This window comes from Poromitra crassiceps (assembly GCF_964638095.1).
Source record: "Poromitra crassiceps genome assembly, chromosome: 27".
Classification (NCBI taxonomy): domain Eukaryota; kingdom Metazoa; phylum Chordata; class Actinopteri; order Beryciformes; family Melamphaidae; genus Poromitra; species Poromitra crassiceps.
Genome location: NC_139650.1, coordinates 5,844,303 through 5,866,470, shown reverse-complemented (window position 1 = coordinate 5,866,470; position 22,168 = coordinate 5,844,303). Strand labels below are relative to the sequence as shown.

General features: G+C 43.3%; 1 protein-coding gene across 1 annotated transcript; it reads left to right on the top strand.

The window, feature by feature from the left end:
* Window positions 1-750: 750 nt before the first annotated feature.
* Window positions 751-20,949, top strand: LOC310799392 (uncharacterized protein; the record flags this gene model as incomplete). The annotated part of the gene is made up of 13 exons (XM_083661980.1): window positions 751-769; window positions 1,661-1,974; window positions 3,055-3,276; window positions 4,183-4,283; window positions 5,430-5,527; window positions 6,438-6,617; window positions 9,936-10,132; window positions 12,361-12,435; window positions 16,739-16,895; window positions 17,113-17,174; window positions 19,053-19,232; window positions 19,529-19,690; window positions 20,890-20,949. 13 exons carry the CDS (start codon window positions 751-753, stop codon window positions 20,947-20,949), a joined length of 1,827 nt encoding a protein of 608 aa, XP_083518106.1.
* Between the last annotated feature and the right edge of the window lie 1,219 nt (window positions 20,950-22,168).

The following is a 22,168-nucleotide window of genomic DNA, read 5'->3' as shown; positions in this document are numbered from 1 at the left end:
ATCTCTCCAGTCTCTGAGATGTCATCACTTTAAACTGAATGAAAGAAAACACAGAGAAACTAAAGTGAGTAAAGCAATAGGGGTGGGGGGGGAAATCGATTCACCTAAGTATCGCGATTTTTAATGTCACGATTTTTTGAATCGATCTTTTATTCCAGAATCGATAATCGCAATTTTTTTTTTTTTTTTTTTTTGGGTGCTTACAGTCAGGCCACTCACTGAACAGCAGGCCAGACGCCGCCTACTGGTTTACTAGTGGTTTTATTACTTTATTAGTTAGTCTGAAGTAATAATTACACTTCAGGGTTAAAGTGGGTGCATCTCATTGTAAAATTGGACTTCAAACGGCCCAAATCTGGCTTCAAACGGCCCAAATTGGGCTTCAAACGGCCCAAATTTCACGCGTGTCGGCCCATATCGGCCTGGCCTGCTTGATATCTAATGCCCGGCCTGAATTATGATCCCAGTCCGCCCCTGTTTTTAACTATATCGCCCAGCCCTACTCATGATATAATATACAGTCTAGTGTATGATTCAACTTTTCCCATGTTCTAATCTAGTGTAAAAAAGCAAACAAACTGAAAAAATAAAAGAAAAAAATAAACAAAAATCGCAATAAATCGTAATATCGAATCGCAATAATCGTAGAATCGCAATACTTAAGAATCGCAATATAAATCGAATCGGCACCCAAGAATCGTGATAGTATCGAATCGGGAGATAAGTGAATCGCCACAGCCCTATAAAGCAATGACACAAGCAGCCTGCTGTCAGAGAGCAGCATGATGCTTTCCACTCTTCACTTTCATAACCGCAAAGAGGCAACATTACTCAGATTCCAGAACACTGAAAACAGTCTCTTAGCACAATTAATCAAGCAAAAGAATAAACAAACAACTGAGCGAATGAATGAGTGAATTAATTAATGGTTGGATGGTGGATGAATGAATGAATGAATGAATGAATGAATGAATGAGTGATGTTGAGCATGTATCTAAATATCATCTGTTTATCTATATGTACTGTATATCTACTGCACTTTTTTCACATATATTAATCTATAGGTAAGTATGCATTTGAGGCTGATAGTAACTAAGGTTATTATCACTTAATCTGTTATTATATTTATTAATCATTTTGTCTAGAAAATGTCACAAATAATGAGAAATGGCCATTACAAGTAATCAGAACCGAAAGTGATTCTTAAATTGTATTTCAGGAAAAGAAAAGTATGAATTTTATGAAATGGAGGAAAAAAATGAAAATCTGTTGAAGCTGTAACCAGCAAATGGTTGGTATTTTTTTTACTTATAATCGATCAAAAACGTAATACATTTTCTGTCAATAAACAACATGATTCATCGATTTAGTAACTTCAGCACTTAATAGTGAATAGTGAATTCCCTTCCCCACACCTCCCACTCTGCAGTCTACCTGTGTGTTGAAATTGTCAGCAGCATATAACCCCACTATTGTTTGTATTCAATTGTGTTGGATTTTTTCTTTATAATTTTCTAGCACATGTTGCCTTTTTATATTCTGCTTGTGCTTTTCTGATTTGACTCTATTTTGCCCTGCTGAACCTATTACCTCTTTCTCTCTCTCTCTCTCTCTCTCTCTCTCTATCTCTCTCTCTCTCTCTCTCTCTCTCTCTCTCCAGCTCTTCTGGCCAGCTGTGATGCCCTCAGAGTGTCGCCCTTCAGCCCTCCAGTGGCCCGTCTCGTCCAGGATGAAGGCCCGGCCCAGAGACATCTGATCGGGGAGTTACTCAGACCCGGACGCCACTTTGTCCAGGAGTTAGTCAGAGCCCAGCCTCATTTGGTCCATGACATTGGCCAGCCCCAGATACACGAAACATCTCGTTCGCAGGCAAACTCCTCTCAATCAAATCCACCGCAGTCCTCTGACAGCCAGGAAGTAGCCAGCCCCCGCCCCGCCGTGGAGGAGAAGCGGGATGTGGAGGAAGACATGGAGGTGAGCGGAGGTTAAGGTGATGGGTGTCAAATGACTGGGGTCACCATTAATGTGTAGTCTTTCTTAAAGTCACAGAGTAAATACAAATAACATTATCACCTTGTTTGCTTTTCCTACACACCTATTTAAAAATAAATACACCAAAAATGATGATGATGATGATGATGATTATATTATTAAATGTTCTTGTAGTCTTTATATCAAAATTGTATTACCTTTACTTCCTGGAAAACAGAAAATATTTAGTGGTGACCTCATCATGTACCAGGAGAGTAAAAATTCCCTCCAATAAAACCACCACAGATTTTTCTCAGCCCTCCTATCAAATAAATATTTTCCATCATCATTGGGGTTAGGGTCCATCATCATTTCCATCCCTAACTTATTTCCCATTGGTTAGGGTTTTGTATAGAGTACCATAGGAATGAGTCCGGAAGACCTGCATGTTTTACTTCCTGTTCTTACATCATGTAAAAGTCAATGACATGTTTCTATGGGGATTTTGGTTAAATGCATGAAATTAGGTCTGTGGTTAACAAAAGTTTATGAAACAGCGAAGTTTGTGTTCAGCAAGATACTCTTCACAAACGAGGACCACTTTGTGTAAAGATCCACTAAATGTTTAATGAGGAAGTGATATATCTGCATGCTAAATAGTATTTATAGTTTTTAGTATTATAGAAGTAGTATAGTAGTAGTAGTTTTTAGTAGTATAGTATTTATAGTAGGCCTATTTATAGTTTCATAATTCTAGTATTCAGTAAATACTGGAATTATGAAACTATTTATCATTTGCTGTTTAGACTTGAGACTTCCTTATTTTTTTTGAAAGCCAGAAATCTCAGCACCTGGCCAAATAATCACTGAGTCATTGGAATCGAACAAAATCTAATTTATTTCCTCTTTCATGCAAGAAATGCAAACGAACCACATGCAAATGATCTATCTATCTATCTATCTATCTATCTATCTATCTATCTATCTATCTATCTATCTATCTATCTATCTATCTATCTATCTATCTATCTATCTATCTATCTATCTATCTATGTCTATATCTCTCCCCCTCTCTCTCTTCAGCGTATGGTCCATCTGACGACTCCCGACGACGTGGCGCTCCACCAGGGACAGCCGGCCTTTTCCGACCCAGAGACGGAGCTCGGCGGCGGGCCGGAGGCGGCCGATGCCTCCCTGGAGGCCTCCGGCTTCTACGGGGCGGACGCAGAGGACCGAGACCGAGCAGAGGAGGGGGAGGAGAGAGAGAGGAGAGGGGGGGAGGAGAGAGGAGAGGACGAGTGGGAGAGAGACGGAGGGGAGGAGAGGGAGAGAGGTGGGGAGGAAGGAGAGAGGGGAGGAAGAGCAGACCAGCCAGGTGTTCCTGACTTGGAGATCCGGCACACAACGCCAGACCTGGATGCTCTGATTGGTTAGTAGCAGTGATCATCTTGTCCACCGTGAATTGACCCACAGCAGCCATTTTGTCTCAAAGCAGGGTAAACACAGGTGTAACCAATAACATTAATGAGGGCCCTGGCACTTGAATGCCTAAATGGAAGTTGGAACCCATCATTACTAGGCAACTAAAACAACGTGGGTGGACGTGGCATTTTAGGCAACTAAAACTATGTGGTTAAGGTTAGGAAAATACATTGATCATGGTTAAATAAGAAAACACTTGAGCTAAAGAAAGATGTTTGATTGGACTTACACTTTACAAAGTCTGCAGATCCTCCCATTGACATTGTGACAGTGGCACCCATTTCACATAAATTACAAAACAGAAAAAAACAACCACATAAAATGATGTATTGTTTTGTTCATAGAAATCGAATAGGCGTGGCCTTATTGCCACGTTATCACTATTCTTATAACTGTCTTATTACATTCTGCTAGCTTTTTAGAGCACAGAAGTTTGTTTGACATTCTCAAACTGGTGGCCAGATGCATTCACAAATTCAAAATCTGGTCCTATATGCTAATCTACTTACCTTCCATCTGCTCCTAGCCTCCTACACACACACACACACACACACACACACACACACACACACACACACACACACACACACACACACACACACACACACACACACACACACACACACACACACACATGCAAATCTAGTGCTGGTAACAGGACAAAACACCTTTGATTTTATTACAGTGTGTTTGACATATCAAACACATATCTCTGTCTGTGTTGTCCAGGATACACTGCGTCCTCCAGCTCCAGGCAGCCCGGCCTCTCATCCCCAGCTCAGGAGCATGGTCCTGGGTTGCAGCAGCACCGAACCCCCCTGTTCCCGGAGGTTAGAACGGTTAACTTGATATGGATATGAATATATTTCAATCATGAGAGGCCAGTTGGTAGGATTTGACAAACTTTATTTAGCAATCGGCATGCATGGCAAATACTTTGGCGCATGACTCCATTGGCCAGTGGCGCTCCTCTTGAGGCAAGAGGAGGGCACCTGCATAGGCTAGGAGATCCCCCAAAAGGAAGATCTGATTACCGGAGGTTAATTGAGATCTGCAGGCGCCGGTAGTTGATGGTACTTTTCTGGCCTTCGACCTTTTAGCGACTTACAGCTCTTTGCTGCTGGCGCTCCCAACTCGGTCGGGCCTTCGATCTTGATACATTAATGTTTAACTTGGCGCTTCCCGGCTTGGCCTACTTGGCTGCCTTGGCACCTCGCGATAGCGCTTCCCAGCTTGGCCTACCTGGCCGCCTTGGCGCCTCGCGATTGTACTTTTCCGGCCTTCGACCTTTTTAGCGACTTACAGCTATTTGCGGCTGGCGCTCCCAACTCGGTCGGGGCACCTCGCGATAGCGCTTCCCAGCTTGGCCTACCTGGCCGCCTTGGCGCCTCGCGATTGTACTTTTCCGGCCTTCGACCTTTTTAGCGACTTACAGCTATTTGCGGCTGGCGCTCCCAACTCGGTCGGGCTTACCTGACTTAAGGTGCTTCCCGGCTTGGCCTTCCTGGCCGCCATGGCGCCTTACCTGACTTAAGGCGCTTCCCGGCTTGGCCTTCCTGGCCGCCATGGCGCCTTACTTGATTTAAGGCGCTTCCCGGCTTGGCCTTCCTGGCCGCCATGGCGCCTCACCTTTATTTTACCTGACTTGGCGCTTCCCAGCTTGGCCTACTTGGCCGCCTTGGCGCCTCACCATTTTAACTTGGCCTTCTTGGCCCCCTGACTTGGCCTTCTGACTGGCCCTGACTTTCTCTGGCTCTCTCTCTTTCCCCCCAAAATATGTACATTATGTACTCGAGTCCGAGTCCTGGACTCGAGCACTACAACACTGTCTCTAACGTGACGTTTCCCTCACAGGTGGCTCCTTTAGAACGGGAGCTGTGGGAGGCGGAGGGGGAGGAGGAGGGTCAGGCCAGCGGCTACGTCCACTCCTCCAGCGCCACTACTATGACCACTACTACTGCTACTACTACTCGCACTACTGCTGCTGCTGCCGCTGCTGGAGACGCAGGGGGCACCGCCACACCTGAGACGGACACAGGCACAGACTTTGGGGTGCTGGGAAACTACGCAAAAGGTACAACTTCTGTAGAAACTATTTACTCGGCCAGTTAGTTGTTGTTCCCATGTGTGATGCTTATTGTCTCACGGCTCGGTTCACAATTTTGACCGTTTGAGACTTGACTTGATGCATGAAGAGAATTCTTGCGATTTTATTGGATTTTTTTTTCTTTCAAGTCAGAGTATCTTGCAATGAAATACAAATTTAAATTGACTTTCACTATCCTCTAAATTACCCTAAAATGCCCTGGAATCTGCCAACCTCAGTTGCCACATAAAAACCTTTGGTTTCTTTCCAAATTAAATCAAAGATAGTGTTTGAATACTGTATTTCTGGTAATATTGGCCCATACCTTTATTTACCTCAACTGCAGAGGGTAACGTTACCAGGCCTTTATTGGAAGCTAGAGACAAGCCTTTATTTCTAATTTCTGTTTGATAAGTATATTTGTTGATATTTGAGTATGAAGCCTCCTTGATTCCTGATCTGCTTCTGTTGGGGTTCATTATATTAGGGAGCCGTTTTTTTTATTTTTTTATTACTGCAATGCATTACCGATAATTACGGTAATGTTTTGTTTGTTCCGTTTTGTTTTGTTTCCTTTCTTTCCTGTATTTGGGGGTCGCCCTTTATTTGTTCGTGTCGACCACACCCCCGGATTTTAATTGACTACCGGCCGCTATTAGAAGGAATACTGATTTAGTATGGAAATAGGTTCTTGTCTAATTCTAAATGTCTATACCCACTCCTCTGCAGTTAATAACTCCCGATTAATTATATTCACAATATAATGCAAATTATTTTCATGTATTGAATATATAAGTCAGTAAATATGGAACTAATTTTCACAGAGTGTAATGAGCTTTACAGCACTTAAAGATCTTTTTTGTCAAGTGTGCCTTCTTACCTGCGCTTCTTGCTACAGATGAGACAGAGGACGAAGAGGCAGAGAGGGAGGAAGCGGACGAAACGGGACTGACACACCTGAGTGAATTTACCCAGAATCCCACTGTACCGGAAGTGGGCGTGGCTCCCAGCAGAGAGCCCCTGCAGCCCAGTGTGGAGGAAGAGGGGGGGCTAGGAGAGAGAGAGGAGGAGCTAGAAGGTGGGAATACATTACATTTTTTGTTTCTATTTTCTTTCATGTCTTTGATTTTTTTTCTGTTCTTACTTCTTTCTGCTGGTTTTAGATAAAGTGCATTGAGCAGTATACTTTGAGATAGGGGTTGCATGACTAGGTCATGCATGATTTTTTTCAAGTCGATTAGTTCATGCAACCCTTACTTTGAGAATGTGTTGAATATTGGGGTTTAGTGGTTTTCCCTTTTATTTAAAGATTGTGCACTGTAGTTTCTTTCAACAAGCTGAATGCATCGTAAATTATTAGAATCAGATTCAATACATATGAAAATATGGTCTTCCTTAAAATAATCTAAAATAATCAAATGATAAATTATAGATTACATTACATTTATAACGCTTTTCCCCCCTAAGTAGTCAAAGCGCTTCACTAGCGCTCACTCACAGGACAGTCTCTGTCTCTGCCCTGGGGCATTGGGGATGTGGATATTACTCATGAGACCAGCTGAGCTGTGGCTCAGGAGGTAGAGCGGGTCATCCACTAGTCAGAAGGTTGGCGGTTCGATCCCCGGCTCCTCCAGTCCGCATATTGCATAAGTGTCCTTGGGCAAGATACTCAACAGCCCCAAATTGGCCCCAATAGTTGGGGCAGCACACTGCGTGATTGCTTGCCGCCATAGGTGTATGACAGTATGGGTGACAGTATGACAGTATGGGTGAATGTTGGCATATTGTAAAGCGCTTATAAGTGGTATAGCTATAAATGCACTCCATTTAACATTTACTGGTCCTACAGCACCACTTCCAGCACCAGTCCTTCCAGCACCAGCGCTAGTAATGTAATGTCTTAATAAAGACAAAACAGAGATAATTGTCTTCGGCAAAAAAGAAGATAGGCTCAAAGTTACTGCTCACCTCGAATCCCTATCTCTGAAGCCAAAGGACCAGGTAAAAAATCTTGGCATTATTATTGACTCTGATCTAAATTTCAACTCCCACATCAAGCTTATAAGAAAATCTGCCTTCTATCATCTAAAAAATATAGCAAGGATTAGAGGCTATATGTCCAAACAAGATCTTGAAAAACTAATTCATGCTTTCATTTCTAGCAGGCTAGACTACTGCAACAGTCTTTTCAATGGTCTTCCCAAAAAAGCTGTTAAACAACTTCAGCTCATTCAGAATGCGGCTGCTAGAGTTCTAACAAGAACCAAGAAAGCTGAACACATTACACCAGTTCTCAAATCCCTGCATTGGCTGCCAGTAAATCTTAGAATAGACTTTAAAATTCTGCTAATAGTTTACAAATCTCTCAACGGGTCAGGCCCACACTACATCTCTGAAATGCTTCTACACTATGAACCATCCAGATCCCTGAGATCTTCAGGCACTGGTCTACTAATTGTCCCAAGGACCAAATCTAAACATGGTGAAGCCACGTTCTCCCACTATGCCTCTCATAACTGGAACAAACTCCCTGAACACATTAGATCTGCCCCTACTCTGCCTATTTTTAAATCCAAGCTAAAGACCTTTATGTTTACTCTTGCTTTTAACTGCTACTAAACTACTGCCTCTCTCGGCCTGTAATTTTAAAAAGATTTTTCCTGTACATTTCCAACAAATGGACTGTACATGTAATAATAATACTGAAGAGTGCCTTGTAACTTATTTAAAACAGAAATAATGTTTCATGTTTGTAAATTTGAGTATATATTTTAACTAAAACTGTCGGCTGTGTTTTTTATGTGTTTTTTATATGTGCATTGCTTTGCTGCTTGTTTTTTCGATTATTTTTTTGTAAAGCACCTTGAATTGCCTTTGTGTATGAAAGGTGCTATATAAATAAAATTTGACTTGACTTGACTTGACTTGACCAGATGGTCTCCCTCCCATCCAAGGAGTAACAACAGCCAAACCTGCTTAGCTTCCCAGGCAGCCTAGCGATGTGATGCAGGAGCTATCTGTGCTGGCTTCTAAATTAAAATGATAGTTTTTTTGTTTAAAATCAGTATCACCCTTTATTCACCAGGGTACATTACATGTACTACGATTTGCACTGTGTATTCTCCATGCAGCTCAGTACAGCGCAATAACACAGTACACCAGTGGTTTTCAATGTGGGGACCACCAGGGGTCCTTGAGGGGGTCCCAGAGGGTCACCAACAGATTGATCAATTGTTAAACGTCAGAATTATTTCATTAAGTTCACACCATTAGAGAATGTAGAATAATTACTGTTCTGATCATACTTTCTCCGTTATCTTTCTACCTACAATACAGACAGTCATTGGATTCATGGAAATCATATCGAACAATACAAGGATTGTCAGATTTGGGTCCGAGAGACAAAATCTCATCAAATGGGGGTCCGAGGCCTCTAATGTGGACTAAATTAGGGGTCCTTGATATGGAAAAGATTGAGAATCACTTGATTATACAACGAAGAGTGTGCAATACAACAGTGGATACAAGACATACATCATACAATAAAATACAGCATACTACTTAAAGGAACACTCTGCCCATTTTCAACCAGCTTTGTATCATTAGAACATCAGTAGTATATCAGAAAACTGTAAACTGTTTTGAAGTCTGTCGTTTAATTTGACAGTTATTGAGTGTTAAAGTGTGGACCAGTGACATCACTGGTCCACACTAACTCAAATTAATAACTCATTAACTCCAATCAACTCTCAATAACTGTCAAACTAGATGAATGATGAATAGTTTGACAGTTATTGAGAGTTGATTTTAATTAATGAGTTATTAATTTGAGTTAGTGTGGACCAGTGATGTCACTGGTCCACACTTTAACACTCAATAACTGTCAAATTAAATGACAGACTTCAAAACAGTTTACAGTTTTCTGATATACTACTGATGTTCTAATGATACAAAGCTGGTTGAAAATGGGCGGAGTGTTCCTTTAATGCCATCTACAATATACAATCTGTGGTGATATGTAACAGGACCGGTCGACCTGATTTAATCATTCAAAGTGAGCGACACGAGCAATAGACACAACCTGAGACCCTGCACAATAAGGAGGAGTTATGCAACGCAATGTTATTTCTCTCAAGTACCCTTTCACTATCAGAATACCATCTGTTATACCTTCTGTTGTTGTGATTGTTCGCCTTTTATTGACAGCTTAAAAGTGATCTCGAGCTTAAAGTTGACCCAGCAGTTTCTTTTGAACGCTAAATCACTCCTATAGACTATGAAACTTCGCCTGATTTAGGAAATACGCTTAAGCCACACATTCTCGCTCTTTTTGGATGGACCGAAGGAGTTGGACTGACTCACAGAGAGGAAGAGGAGGAAGAGGAGTGGAGAGAGATGGAGAGAGAGGAGACGAGGCACATGGTCCCTCTCGGCACCGATCCCTCCCCGACCGTGGACTTCACGGACCTGTCCTGGAATTGGCTGGAGAAGACCACGCCCCCGCATACCCGGAGGTCAGAGGTCAGGGGAGGCGGGGTTACGGAGCTCTTCCTACCAGAGGGCGACCGCGACGACATGCAGGAGGCACAGCAGGTATGTTTACACACAACGCATGACACGATGATTATAGCATACATACAGGTTAAAGGAACACTCCGAGTGCTGATTTTCAACCAGCTTTGTATCATTATAAAATCAGTAGTATATCAGAAAACTGTAAAGAGTTTTGCAGGCATTCATTTAGTTTGACAGTTATTGAGAGTTGATTTAAGTTAAGTTGTGGACCAGTGATGTCATGAATGACAACTGGTCTTTAGTTTAGTTTAGTTTAGTTTAGTTTATTGGACAGTAGATACAATACATGATAAAAGATTGTCACGTATCATTAAAATATGTCAAGGATAACACAAAAAAGTCATAGACTTATTTCCGTTGTGGTCCTTGGTCTTGGCACACAACAAAATACATAATCAAATATAATCACATGTCAACATTACAAGTCAATGCTACCTCATAAAAAAACAGTCAATAACTAAACAAAATACTACCTGACCACAGTACTTACTCAAATCAATCCTGGACTTTTTCTAGGAACCATTTCCTAACGTTCACCTTAAAGCTATTTGGATTCAGGCTTTGTTTGATGTTCAAAGGCAACTTGTTCCATTCCTGGGCTCCTAGTAGGCAAAGGAGCATTGCCCCATCTTTGTCCTACACCTTGGAGGATGCAGGTTGGCCAAGCTAGATCTAGTTCTGTGGCTGTGGGATTCCCGAACACTTGGGAAGTAGCTACTGAGGTACTTGGGTGCCCTGTTGGTAACGATTTTGTGCACCATGTTGAGCCTAAGCTGGGCTACTCTGGCTTCAACTGGTAGCCAGTTGAGCTCGTAGAACTGGCTTCTCCCTACATGGTCCCGGGGGCCAAGCCCCATCACAATTCGGACTAGTTTGTTTTGTGACACCTGTAGTTTTTTCTTGGATGCAGCTGTCAGTCCTCCAAACCAAGATGCACTAGCATAATCAAAGTGACACTGCACAAGACTACCAGCTAGTAGTCTAAGACTGTCCCTGTCGAGCAGGTTAGCCTTCCTAGCCAGGAACTTGGTGCGGGCATTTACTTTGCCCAGCACCTGTAAGGCCATTCCCTCCCCCTCAAGACTATCATCCAACACACAGCCCTGGTCAAACTAAATGAATGCCTGAACATGGCTGTTAGTTTAAAAGTTTGTATAGGAGTTTGTGATATTCATACGGAAGTGGGTTAATCTAAACTGGGTTGGAAAAACGATAGCTCCTCCATGGTTTGTTGGCTGCAGTGCAGCTCCACTGTAACTCCAATGGGTTGTCAAATGTGTATTTGGGCTGATGCCGAAAATAAACTCTGTGTTGTTTAAAACGCAGGCTTGTGATATTCATACATTTTGTTATATGGGATCATTTTGCTGCTTTTATTCATTTTAAAGCAGAATTGTAATCCATATTGGTAAAAAGCTAATGTTAGGCTAGTCTCGCTTGGCCAGACCTCTCTCCACATAGTGCTATGCCAGCGCTGGAGAAGGGTCTGGCTCAACCTACTATCATTCTGGTGATCTGCCTTGTTTGCATTTCTTTAAACCACAGTTTGTTTTGGCCCACCATAGATTTGACACAAGTACACAGAAAAAATCTGTGGCTGATATTACTGTCTTTCAGAGGCTCTGCCAGGCTCATTTCTAAAGCTAGCGTGATGATTCTTATAGCATATGAAACTAGGAGACCTAAGGAATCGATTGGGATCAACCCTGTCAACCTAGCTTTCGGGAAGGGGGCTAAATAATGCTCCAAATCCCCCCAATCAACTCTAAATCTAACTCTAATAAAAGCTTAAAAAAAAAAGTCCTAATAACGTTTCTATTATTTTGAAAATTGATTTTAGATTTAGAATTTAAATTGTCTATAAAATATAATAATTTTTTTAGTGTAATGTAATTTCACATAACATCAACATTTATTTTTGTCCCACGGCCCTTCATAGGAAAACATTTGAGCACCTCTGCTTTATGCAGACTATTCTACTATTCCCATTGTAGTTCAAATTCTAAGACAGGCTTTTGTGTGTGTTTGTGTGCAAACTTACATTATTAGGCACATTAAATAAATTCACAAATGGGAAGTTTAATGATGTATTTTATCTCACAGAATGAAACGTGAAACCACACGCCATGCACAGACCTTATTACCAGGCTTTTAACCAAAACTCCATCCAAATCCAAATCAAAAATTCAAATCATCATCAAAACTGGAATCTGTTATAGTGTCGTTTCCTAATCTTTCCCAACCAGGTGGTGTGTGTAGACTGGAGTGAGCTGGCCGGACGGGGCTATGTCATCCTGAACATGAGCGAGAACATGAGCTGTGTAAGTAGAAAGGATGTGATGTTCAGGTTAAAGGTGCCATATGTAACGAGTCATCATAACCACATTCATTTGAGACAATTCGTGTAGTTGCTAAACAAACGAGACCTTCGCTGAGAAGTTTGGCAGCTTCTACCAGCCTCTGCACTCAATTTGACACTGTATGCCGATGTGTAGGCCTGCCACATTTTATCATGTGTGACGGTCAGTATGACAGCTGAGAAAGATTTTGAAATCATCGGCCGTCAACAGCCAATCAGATTTCCGTCTTGTTTCCCTGCTGGTGTGATTTTGGTTCATGAAGTTCATTTCATTCATTCATTTCATTTACCTTTATTTATTCAGGAAAGGTCAGTTGAGAGCGCAAGCCCTCTTTTACAATGACGCCCTGACATAATACAAATACACAAAAACATCACAATCAACACCAAGTATCAAAAGACACAAAGCCAATACAGTACGAATAATACAGAACGAATAATACAGAATAAATAATACAGAACAGCATTTCAGATACTAAAACAGGAACACTCAACTGATACTGTATCCTCCAATAAAAGTTTAAACTGATTAAGTGAAACCAGTTGATCTAGTTTCAGTGATTTCTGCAACCTGTTCCACTTGTCTGGCGCATAAAAACTAAAAGCTAATTTCCCAAGTTCAGTATTAATGCGGGGGGTTTCAAGGGTTAGGTATTCCTGTGCACGTGTTCTATGTGAGAGTGCTTTGAGTTTTAGAAGAGATGTAAGATAAGTGGGTAACTTATTGAGTAATGCCTTATAAACAAAGAGGAGGCAGTGGTGTTGCATCCATCATTGGCGTTGATGGTAAACCTGAACGTTTTTTCCCCCCCCAGTTTCTTTTTTCTCTCCGTTTCTTGTTGATTAACTCATTCCCCGCCATTGACGTGTTTTCACGCCAATCCATGTTTTCACCGGCATGCGATAGCTGGCACTCTTGGGCCACCTTCTGAAGCTCTAGGATGAGCCTAAAGTCGCCCAGCCAGAGTTATTGCCCCGCAAAGCCAGCAAGCGTTATCCGCAAAAATCTCCCTTCATGGAGCAGCTCAATAAAACACATCCAGCCTGGTGTCTCAACGGGATGCAGCGAACAGCTTTCACTCGACGCTGAAGGATTTATTTCACCAGGTAACGCACACAAATCACTTCTCCTGTCAGTTAGATTAGTCATCTGCTTTGTGCCCTCACATAGTGTACATTTCTGCCGTCAAATATGGCCCCCAGACCTCCACAAACAGAACTCCAGAAGTAAAGCCCCAGCCCAGCCCCACGCGGGCAACATCAGAGTGTGTGTGTGTGTGTGTGTGTGTGTGTGTGTGTGTGTGTGTGTGTGTGTGTGTGTGCGTGCGTGCGTGCGTGCGTGTGTGCGTGTGTGCATGTGTGCCTGCCTGCGTGTGTGTGTGTGTGTGTGTGTGTGTGTGTGTGCGTGCGTGTGTGCGTGTGTGTGTGTGTGTGCGCGTGCATGTGTGTGTGTGTGCATGTGTGCCTGCCTGCGTGTGTGTGTGTGTGTGTGTGTGTGTGTGCGCGTGCGTGTGTTCTTTATTATTCTTTATTCTTTATTCGGATCCCCATTAGCTTCCACAAAGAACAATCACAAACACAAGCAATAAAAACAATCACAAGCAATAAAAACAATCACATACAGTTTTGAAGTCACATAATACAAAACTAGAAAATAATATGAATTTGAGCACAAATAAAGTGACTCTGCAGATAAAACAAAAAGGCAGCAGCTATAACTATAATGGAAACAAATACTTAATTGCCACACGCACCCCACCGGACGTAAAAACAAGGTATAATCTAAAACAACAAAATGGTTATTGTGGATTCAAGATTTGTTTTAGTGACTTTTTGAAGGAAAACCTATTTTTGATCTGTCTCATGTTCCAGGCAGCAGAACCTCTGTAAAGCACGGTTCTCATCATGAAATTTGTACGTGGACGAGGTACAACTAAATGACCAGTACTCACTTGACGCGTCTTAAACCGATGACAGAAACCAGCATATACAATTCTTTCACATAGAAAATTTGGTGTTTTTTTCCAAATGACAGTTTGCATGAATGACAATAGACTATATTTTAGCTTGGCCTCCACAGTAAGCCAAGATAGTCGTTTATGCATCTTAAACTACATTAGCCTGAAAGGAACAATGAAGAACCAATCTGGCTGCTCTGTTCTGTGCAATTTGAAGTGCGTGCGTGCGTGTGTGCCTGCATGTGTGTGTGTGTGTGTGTGTGTGTGCGTGCCTGCGTGTGTGCCTGCCTGCGTGTGTGTGTGTGTGTGTGTGCGTGCGTGTGTGTGTGCGTGTGTACGTGCGTGCGTGCGTGTGTACGTGCATGCGTGCCTGCCTGCCTGCCTGCGTGTGTGTATGTGTCTCTCGAGTGTGAGGCAGCAAGGGCTTTAGCTGAGGTGTCTGTCATCATGGTAGCAACACAAACCCACACCTTCATCACAGTCGTCGCCTTTTGGTTGCCACGGCAACTAAGATGTAGTCAGATCTGTAGTTCTACCAGAGATGGTCCATATTAGAGATACGGCACCGCAGGCTCCGCCAATTGTAAGAAATGGTACTAGCAAGTCTCCTAAATGGTCACATGGTCACCTGACCTCTCCCCTGAAGGGTTGTGAGAGGACTGAGCCTGGTGACGCGGGGTTAGTGCTGACCTAGCATGCTAACTTGAACTAGAGATTGTGAGTTCTCCAAACTCCACACAAACACCACACATATAAACACAAAGCTGATCCTTGTTAGCTCAATATAGTTGTAACTAAGATATTCGACTAAAAAAATATTTGTCCAACCACAGCTTTAGCTACTATATCAACGAACTTCACATGTAGCTTTAGCTAATCGCTCCCTGCCAATGTGAGTTCCTGTTGCCAAATCTCGCGAGAGTGTGTTGCTGAGACAGAGACAGGTCTTGAACAAGTTTATTTTTCTCCTGATCTGTCTGTCTGAAAAATGCCATTTTAGTGTCAGAATGTTCAGAAGATATGTGGCTTGCGAAAATGTGCCGAATATTTACTTTGATGACTACGGGGCAGAAAGAATCTGTCATAATCTGAGATCACGGGCGTCCGGGTAGTGTAGCGGTAGATTCCCTGCCTGCCTACCAAGACAAGGGTTGCAGGTTCGCACCCCCCGAGTTACACGATTCGCTGTGTCTGCGGGTGGGAAGCCGGATTAAGGGTATGTGTCCTAGTCGCTGCACTAGCGCCTCCTCTGGTCGGTCAGGGCGCCTGTTAGGGGCGGAAGGGAGTGGGAATAGCATGATCCTCCCACATGCTACATTCTGCCGGTGTCAGGTGAAAAGAAGCGGCTGGCGCATGTGTCGGCGGAAGCATGGTGCTAGTCTACGGCTCTCCCCAGATCGGCAGAGGGTGGAGCAGCGACCGGGGCAGCTGGGGGAAATTAGCCAAGTATAACTGGGGAGAAAATTGGGGGGAATAATAAATAATCTGAGATCACGTTCACTCCTCCCATTGACTCCAATAGACTCAGGAGGACCTGCCCCAAGTCTCCTAAAGTGGGCGTGGCCACGGAAAACCATGGGCAAAACCCACGTGACACAAATGCAGGAAGAGACTTGAAGATGGCGTGTCTTGCTTTGATGTCCCATTGCTTCCTCTTCTTCTGTCCTAATGCAAACAGGCATTAGTCTTCTACACTGTTTCTCTCTTTTCAGCTTAAAGGAAAACTCCGCCCATTTTCAACCAGCTTTGTATCATTAGAACATCAGTAGTATATCAGAAAACTGTAAACGGTTTTGAAGTCTGTCATTTAATTTGACAGTTATTGAGTGTTAAAGTGTGGACCAGTGACATCACTGGTCCACACTAACTCAAATTAATAACTCATTAACTCAAATCAACTCTCAATAACTGTCAAACTATTCATCATTCATCTAGTTTGACAGTTATTGAGAGTTGATTTGAATTAATGAGTTATTCATTTGAGTTAGTGTGGACCAGTGATGTCACTGGTCCACACTTTAACACTCAATAACTGTCAAATTAAATGACAGACTTCAAAACCGTTTACAGTTTTCTGATATACTACTGATGTTCTAATGATACAAAGCTGGTTGAAAATGGGCAGAGTGTTCCTTTAAGGGCGGAATGCGGATCTTGTTATGGGGTACTAGGAGGGTATCAGCTGTAACGTGTGTGTGTGTGTGTGTGTGTGTGTGTGTGTGTGTGTGTGTGTGTGTGTGTGTGTGTGTGTGCGTGTGCGCGTGCGCGTGCGCGTGTGCGTGTGCGTGTGCGTGGTGTGTGTGTCAGGAGGAGTTCCGGGCAGACCAGGGCCTGCGGTTCTTGGACATCATGGAGCGAGTGTTTGCGAGGAGGATGAACAGCCCTGAGGGATCATGGGTACTCTACCTCAGCAAGCCCACACACCAGCACCACCAGCTGCTCATGAACGTGGCGTCTGAACACGGTACACACACACACACACACACACACACACACACACACACACACACACACACACACACACACTTTATGCCCCTGGCTCGTTCGTTTGTCACAGGCGTCGCGCCTGGTGTGGTTACAAGTTGGTCTCTAGTTACAGTATATAATATAATGTATATCATTAATGATTCATTAATTATAATAATATAATTTCTTTATTTCTATGCGTTTGTGTCTTGCAGGAGTGATAGCTACCAAGGATGTGCTGGGCATGCTGGGAGAGATCAGGAAACGTTTAACTGAGGTACGCTGCTCAGTAAGGCGTTTAACCTCCTATGCTCTGTGCAAGCTGCAGGTGTTACGGCACAGCTAGCATAAACAGCCTTCACTCACACCATTCGTACCAATGGAAGTATGTTATGGCCGTGTGAGATGGATTTTGTTTTTTTATCCAGCACCCAGCCCAGTGTGCAATGTGATGTGCGTGGATTTACTATTTTAAGGCACTGTGCCAACCAGAAATGTCATCATCGACATGGCATCAGACTCAGAGTAATACCGATATATGAGCAAATAGTTGACAACAAGACCAAGACAGGCACTGACATGGTCACCTAATTTACTGGATTTTCTTTTTTTTGGGGGGGGCAATTTACCTTCATTAGACAGGACAGTAAGCAGACAGGAAAGGTGGGGAGAGAAAGGGGCAAAGGACCTCGGGTCGGATCCGAAACCCGCGTCGGCCTTGCGAAGGACCGAGCCTTCATGGTACGCGTGCTACCAGGTGAGCCACCAGGACGCACAAAGATCCGTAAAGATTGACAGCCCATTTTGTTCAGGTGTCAACACGGTCACCTAAATCACTGACCGTTTTTTTTTTTTTTTTTTTTTACTTTAACAGCCGTTACACACAGGACAATACAACAAACAATATAATATAATTCTCAAATCCACTTGACATCAGATTGATCACTCATGACATATACTAACAACAAAAAGGGTTTACTGACATATAAACACTACTGTATAAACCCAATACTGTCACCCTCTGCCTCTCACCATCTGATGGACAAGGTGACTCCTGGTGGCTGAAAACAGAAGTGCACTTCCAAGGTGAAAATAACAAATCTCTCCTGCAAAAACGATGGACTGATGCGGGCGGCAGATAGACCAAGTCTGGATCTACTGCATCTGTACAGACTTTGAGCTTCTTTCTCTTATTTGTTACTCACTGCTGCGTGCTCCTGACATATTATATTCATGATGATTCCCTGTGTTAATGTGTTTCTTCTAGAGCCCTTCCCACTGATCTATTCCAAGGATGCAAATTTAAGATTCATGCTGAAGCAGATTTTGTGTGTAATGGTCCTAGACTCTGGAATACTCTGCCTTTAAGAATAGCCACTTCCTCAGAAACATTTTAGGCTCAAATACAAAATGGACTGTATAAATAAATTTTTGATTGATTGATATTCATGATAGCACTGAGAGCTTAGCGTGTTTTTTTGGCACGCAGAGCACCAAGAAGTTAAAAAGATTTCAGCTTGCGTAGCAACTGCAAGAGCCTCGACCAGCACTCCCCAAGCCTCTGCTGAGTGCCAGTCACTCACAGCGCTGCCTGGTGGACAGCAGGCTTCATACACTGGCTTTAAATGCTAAAGCTTAGCTCACTCTGAACTCACTGCACTATATATAATGTAAGCCAGGAATCACTCTTAACTCACTCTACTATAGCTACTGTAAGCCAGGAAGCTCACTCTTAACTCACTCCACTATAGAGGACCGCAGGTATTTTTGTAGGCTTAACCGGAAATCGCCGCCATTTTGGTTCGTCAGGGAAAAAGTGTATGGGGTTTTAGATATTATCGATTATAGATATTGTAAACCAGGGATCATTCAGACATCAAAAGAAGTCTGCAACACCCACGTAAATGAGATTTGTTTGTGAAGCCCACAGCTACAGTCTGGACAGGCTTCACAACGCCCACATGATGAAAGAATATCTCAACATGGAAATAGAAAGTTGAGATAGACAGAACGTTTTATGTAGGGCTGCTTCATTTTCCCAAATTGGGAAATACCGATCGATATTTTTCACCCCATTTTCTGACATTTTATAGACCAAACAACTAATCAATTAATTGAGAAAATAATGTGTGTGCGCGTGTGGGTGCTCCCTCAGGTGGGCATCCAGAACTACAGTGCGGCCAGTAGCTGCCAGCCTCGGCCCAGTCAGACCCGCAGCGACTACGGCAAGCTGTTTGTGGTGCTGGTGATCATCGGCTCCGTCTGTATGGTCATCATCACCTCTGGGCTCATATACATCTGCTGGCAAAGACGGCTGCCTTCAACCAAGACTATGGTAGGTCAGCACGCACACATGCACACACATGCCCGGGCACACACACACGCAGAGACACACTTGACCCCGAAAAATATATTTTTAGCTCTGGGGAGCTCTAAAAATCCCCACAAGATGCTGTTGTAATTGTGCTCTACACAAATAAACATGTCAGGAACACATGTGAGTGTGTGCAAACCAGCAGGGTACATTGAGACAAGCGCACACACACACGCATGCACGCACACACACACACACACACACACACACACACACACACACACTGTGATTCTGCCCTGCTTTCTTATACCTCCCAGTCCCGGGCTGAAGAACTTCACTTTGTGGAGAACGGTTGCCACGACAACCCCACGCTGGACGTGACCAATGACAACCAACCTGAGATGCAGGAGAAGAAGCCGAGCACCAATGGGCTTGCGGGGGGCGGCGAAGAGGGCGGGGAGGACAACAGTCGCTGGCAGGTGATTGGAGGAATGGACGATTGATTGTATGGATGGATGCTGGGAAGATAGATGAATAGACGGAAGGAGGAATAAATGGATGAATGAGACCTCTTTGAGATTTGGAAAAGTGTGGGACTATTTGGGACAAAGCGTTCTCACTCCCAACGCGTCTTACGTTGACTATGAGTCCCTCAGCAGAAATGTACCCATTAGTCATTTTCCCACACCACCGGTTACGCGCTCGAGTCGAGCCACCGCGGGTCGACCTGCGGCAGCCGGCCCTGTGGCGTGACACCGTTTCCTGTTTGATACCGGCACCGCGTTTCCTGGTTATGTTTAGGCAACTAAAACAACTTGGTTGGGTTCAGGCAACTAAAACAACTTGGTTGGGTTCAGGCAAATGAAACAAGTTGGATAAGGTTAGGGTTATGGTTTGGGTTAGACAAAAAAAAACTGAACACGTCAGACACAACACGGCATGTCCACCCCTCCCGTGTGAAAGGCGAAGAATCTACCGGCCCCGCCAAACCCCACCCCTTCCCCCCTTCTCACCCTAACGCGCCACTGCTTATTGGAATGTTGCACTGTCCTGTGGACTCACTTTCAGACTTTGGAGGAGTTCTGCTGGACTAGCTGCCCGTCCACATGAGGAAAAAGGATAGCCTACCTTTAGCCTCGGTGTGACGGCGCGGGACCTGACAAATAGTCGACATAGGACATGTTGGGAATGGTCACTGGAGTTGCGTTTTGTGGTGCAGAAAATCAGAGGAAACAAGTACGAGTCAAACTGGCAAGATCCCCGGAATAACGGGAAAAAGATATATTGTGCCGTATTATAGACGCTGGGCTTTTCCACTAGGAATATGAAGATGTCCGGCCAGTGTAACTTTGGCGATGTAGTTGGATCCTAGACCCATCCTCACAGTGAGTGAGTACGTGACAGGAAACCTCACCCGATTGCTAAGAGTTAGCTTAATTGTGTATAATAACCTGTCTTTTCCTGGCAAACCATTAAAATATGTGGAGAAGGCGTCCGGATCTTCTATATTCCTATGACAGCTGAACCTGCAACCAGTTCGGCTCCGCCCACAAAATACGTAATCGCTGTTTACAAACATATAAGAGGTCTATGGGTGAACAATCTGCTATCTAGTTTATTGATCAGAAAAACTTTATTCTGCCCGGCCACAGCAACCACGTTTGTCATCTTTCCCCAGGTATTTGTCAACCGAACAGGAAGTGAGGAGGAGGAAGAGGAGCAGGACACACATCTCTGATGGAGAGACGAGGAGAAGAGAAAGGTGAAGAAGGAAAGGACCGGAGAAGAATGGACTTCTTTGATAGGTGGAGGATAGAGAGAAGAAGAGTTGGAGGACTAAGGCAATATCGATCGGCAGCTGACAGAGGAGAGAGGGGGAAGACCGTCGACAGATGAGAGGGGGGAAATATCTTTGGTGGAGCGATGAGAACTAAGAAAGGAGAGTAGGAGAAACAAGGAAGAGTGAGAAAAGGCTTGAAAGGTAAAAGCCAGAATGATATATGTGTTGTCCAATCAGACTTAGGATTGTAGCTAGGAGGAGCATAGCAGGAGGGGTCACTGACATCAGGGGAAATCAGACATCGGGGTTTAATGGTAAGTCAGAGCTAAGCTGTTCCCAGTTTATCTTTATTTATTTATTTATTTATTTATTTATTTATTTATTTATTTATTTATTTATTTATTCAGTTATTTATTCAGTTATTTAGTTAGTTAGTTAGTTTTTGGCTTCGTTAGCTAGCTTGCTATCCAGCACCAGCAGGCTAATTTAGCAAAGCAACTGATGTTAATGTTAACATGCAATCACTATCCACTACTGACAATAGCTTCTAGCCTACTAGATAAGTTAGCTTGGTCACAAATGAAATGTGTTAACAAGCAGACCAGATAGTATGGTTAGCTATATGACAAGATGACATTATCTAAACACAAAATCAATTAAATGTGTGGTGAAATAATCAGTTCCCAATCTAAAACAGTACAGATTCCGATGGCAAATGATTTTTGTTTTGTTTTACGCTGGTTGGCATTCAACAGTGGTCATCAGTAGGGTTCAGTAGAGAAATCAATCAATGTCATCGTATGTCAACAGGGAAATCAACCTAAAAGTTGACTCTTTTGGAGATACTTGCCTTTCAGCCAACAACTGTGCAGTGGCTGTACCCCAATGTCTGACTCCTCCTCCTCCTCAGCTGCTCCTCCTAAACATTAGACAGGAAGTAGAGCCTATCAATCAACTTTGAAGTTTGGCACTTTATCAGTCCCTCTTGGAATAGTGACTATCATCATTGAAATGCTGCATCATGTTAAATGTAATATACGTACAGTGACTGATAATATCTCTATTTTGCTTATACTGTAGGAATGGTTGTTAATAGCTGAGGATTGTTTTACAGTACAGTTTACAGCAACAAGCTATGTGATTGCTATAATTATGTGCTGCTAGCCTAATATGCTTC